Raw genomic sequence first — 2669 nt, 5'->3', positions numbered from 1 at the left:
ATAACGAGTGAAAGAATTAATGAGTGTATGAAAAGATAGATGAATGAATGTATGGATGGATGGATGAGTGGACGGGAAAACAAATGAAAGATTGAATGAATGAACAAATAAATGGATAGGTTGGTTGATTGAGGGATAGATAATTGAATAAATGAGCAATGAATAAATAAATTAATTAATTAATAGACGAATGAATGATTGAATGAATGAATGGGTGGATGAATGAACGAATGACTGAATGTATGATAGAATGGAGGAATAAGTGAATAGAAGATGAATAGATGGATGGTTGGATGAATGGGGGATACATGGATGTAAGAATAAGTGCTCGTGTGTTCGAATATTTGGGTGTCAAAAAAGTGTGTATGAAAGAAAGGGACTGGAAAGAGACAGAGAAAAGAGAGAGAGCGAGAGAGAGACAGAGAAGAGAGAAAAAGAGAGTAAAGAAAGTAGAGAGAGGAACAGGGACGGATTGAAAAAAAAATAGGTAAAACAAGTTGAGAGTGAATGTTGAATAAAAAAAGAATGAAGAGGAAGCCCTAAAGAGAAAAAGGAAAAGGAAGAAAAAGAGAAAGAGAGAAAGAGAAAGAGAGAAAGAGAGGGAAACAGATTCAGAGAAAGACATATTGTACAGGGAAAAAAATAAGAGAAAGAAGCTTAGAAAAGGAAGTGATTTTTTAGTGAAAAATTTCTTGCATTTAAAAAGTTTATTTTTAAATGCAAAAAGAAAATTAGTGCATGTGGGAAAAAATGAATTGTAAAGAAGAGAGGTAGCTTTAGAGATGAAGGAAGAGAGAGAGAGAGGGAGGGAGAGAGAGAGAGAAAGAGAGAGATGGAAAGAAAGTGGAGGGAGAGAGAAGACAGACAGAGCGAGAAAAAAGAGGAAAGATGAGAGATAGTCAGAAATAATAATGGTATGGAAAGGAAAGAAAATAATGAAAGAAAGGAGAGAGAGAAATAAAAAGAGAGATATGAGAAAAAGAAAAATAGAAGTGAGAAGATGATATAGAAAAGAAGAAAGAAATACTGAAAATTAAAGTTTTAAAGTTTTTTTTCAAAGTATATAATTAATGAACTCTTTTTCTTATGCAATAAATTGGCTTTTTACAACGATTATATGACAATATCTTTGATAATATTAAGCTCAATGCTAAGCATAGAGATGATATGTAGTTAGGTCATCAACTTTTTTAAATTTTGCGCTTTAGGTTTTGTCAAAATAATGTCCGGCCATTTCTCAATGTTTTGCTTTCGCATAAATTTATTTTTAATAGAATTTTAAATTAGTGAGATTTGCTTTCAAAAGCCTTTTTTTGCTCCATTTCAAAATATTTTTTTTTTGTAATTTGAATTTGAATGCTGAAAAAGTTTTACGATTTGTCGAACGAAGCCATCGCTTAATTTTTTCATCGTTGCGTTTTTTTTATTTTCATCACAAAAAATCCAGGAAAAATAATCAATCTGGGGGAAAATTGTCATCATGTTTGACAGAGAATATGGAGTCATGTAAGTTCGTTGTTCTTTTTCCAAAATTTTTCATTTTATTTTTTAAAACAAGTTTATTGAAAATTATAATCTATAATGATTTATTTTTATTTAACTTATTATAACTTAGTTATTATTAAATTTTTTTATTCACATTGCTGATTAAAAATTGTTTAGGAGGCCAGCCCCATTCATGGGCCACCCAGATTATAGGATTCATGAGATGAATAGGCGACTACAACAGAGAATGGATGTATGTGTGGGCTTTTGTCATACTTCACCTAATAATTTTTCCAATATATAAATAAATAATGTATTTTTATTCATTAATGCTATAAAGTTTTTTTATATTTTTATTATTTTGTTAATTATTTCTTGATGATGTTAAATGTTAATGATGTCTATTACAATAATAATCATGGTGATGCTTCAATGATGTTGTCAAAAACATATGGTGGGGATAATTATATTACCAAAAACATTATATAGTGATAATAATGTCATCAAAAACATTAAATAGTGATAAAAATATTGCCAAAAGTTTTAAATAGTGATAATGATATTACCAAAAACATAGGACAGTGATAATTTGTGGTGGGATGCATTTGCCACAGAGTTTTTTGAAGATGACGCTATATTAACATTGTCATTCACATTGGAGGATGGCCCTAAGAGATATTGTTAGTCAGTTAATGGTGATGATAATGATGATGATGAGGGTAATGATAATGATGATTATGATGATCATGATCATGACAATTTTTAAAACTTCACATTTTAAATTAACATTTCTTTTCTTTGTAATTTTCTAACATGGATTCATTATTTCATATTTCAATTCACCATCGTCATTATTAACCTAATTTCTCAAAACCACTACCATCCATATTCTATTTTTAGCAATCGGCCGAAGTCTCATACCGCGCTATTTCCGAAGTTTGTTTGAGGGAGGTGTTACTGACTTATATTACGTGTTGAAATACTGCAAAGAATCATTTCAAAATACTTCTATAGTACTGGACTGTGAACAAGCTCACGTTATATCTTACCATGGGAAGAATGTTTTCACTAAGGTTTGATGGATAGATGGATGAATTTGTTTTATTGAATATAAATGAAAATTAATTTTTTAATGAATTAAAATTAAAATTAATTTTTTTCAAAAATTCAAAGGTTGTGACAGA

The 2669-nt window shown here is 29.6% G+C and overlaps 1 protein-coding gene across 1 annotated transcript in view; it reads left to right on the top strand.

The window, feature by feature from the left end:
• Positions 1-1264: 1264 nt before the first annotated feature.
• Positions 1265-2669, top strand: part of HELRODRAFT_109833 (hypothetical protein) — a gene marked incomplete at its 3' end in the record, with an annotated part of 3036 nt that continues 1631 nt past the window's right edge. Inside the window, exons 1-4 of the mRNA XM_009014559.1 lie at positions 1265-1506; positions 1663-1738; positions 2063-2165; positions 2386-2561. Of these exons, the coding sequence (XP_009012807.1) occupies positions 1481-1506; positions 1663-1738; positions 2063-2165; positions 2386-2561 (381 nt within the window). The 5' untranslated portion in view covers positions 1265-1480. The remainder of the gene's footprint in view (positions 1507-1662; positions 1739-2062; positions 2166-2385; positions 2562-2669) is intronic.

Source organism: Helobdella robusta (genome assembly GCF_000326865.2).
Source record: "Helobdella robusta unplaced genomic scaffold HELROscaffold_14, whole genome shotgun sequence".
In the NCBI taxonomy this organism is placed as follows: domain Eukaryota; kingdom Metazoa; phylum Annelida; class Clitellata; order Rhynchobdellida; family Glossiphoniidae; genus Helobdella; species Helobdella robusta.
This window is presented reverse-complemented; position numbering and strand designations above follow the sequence as displayed.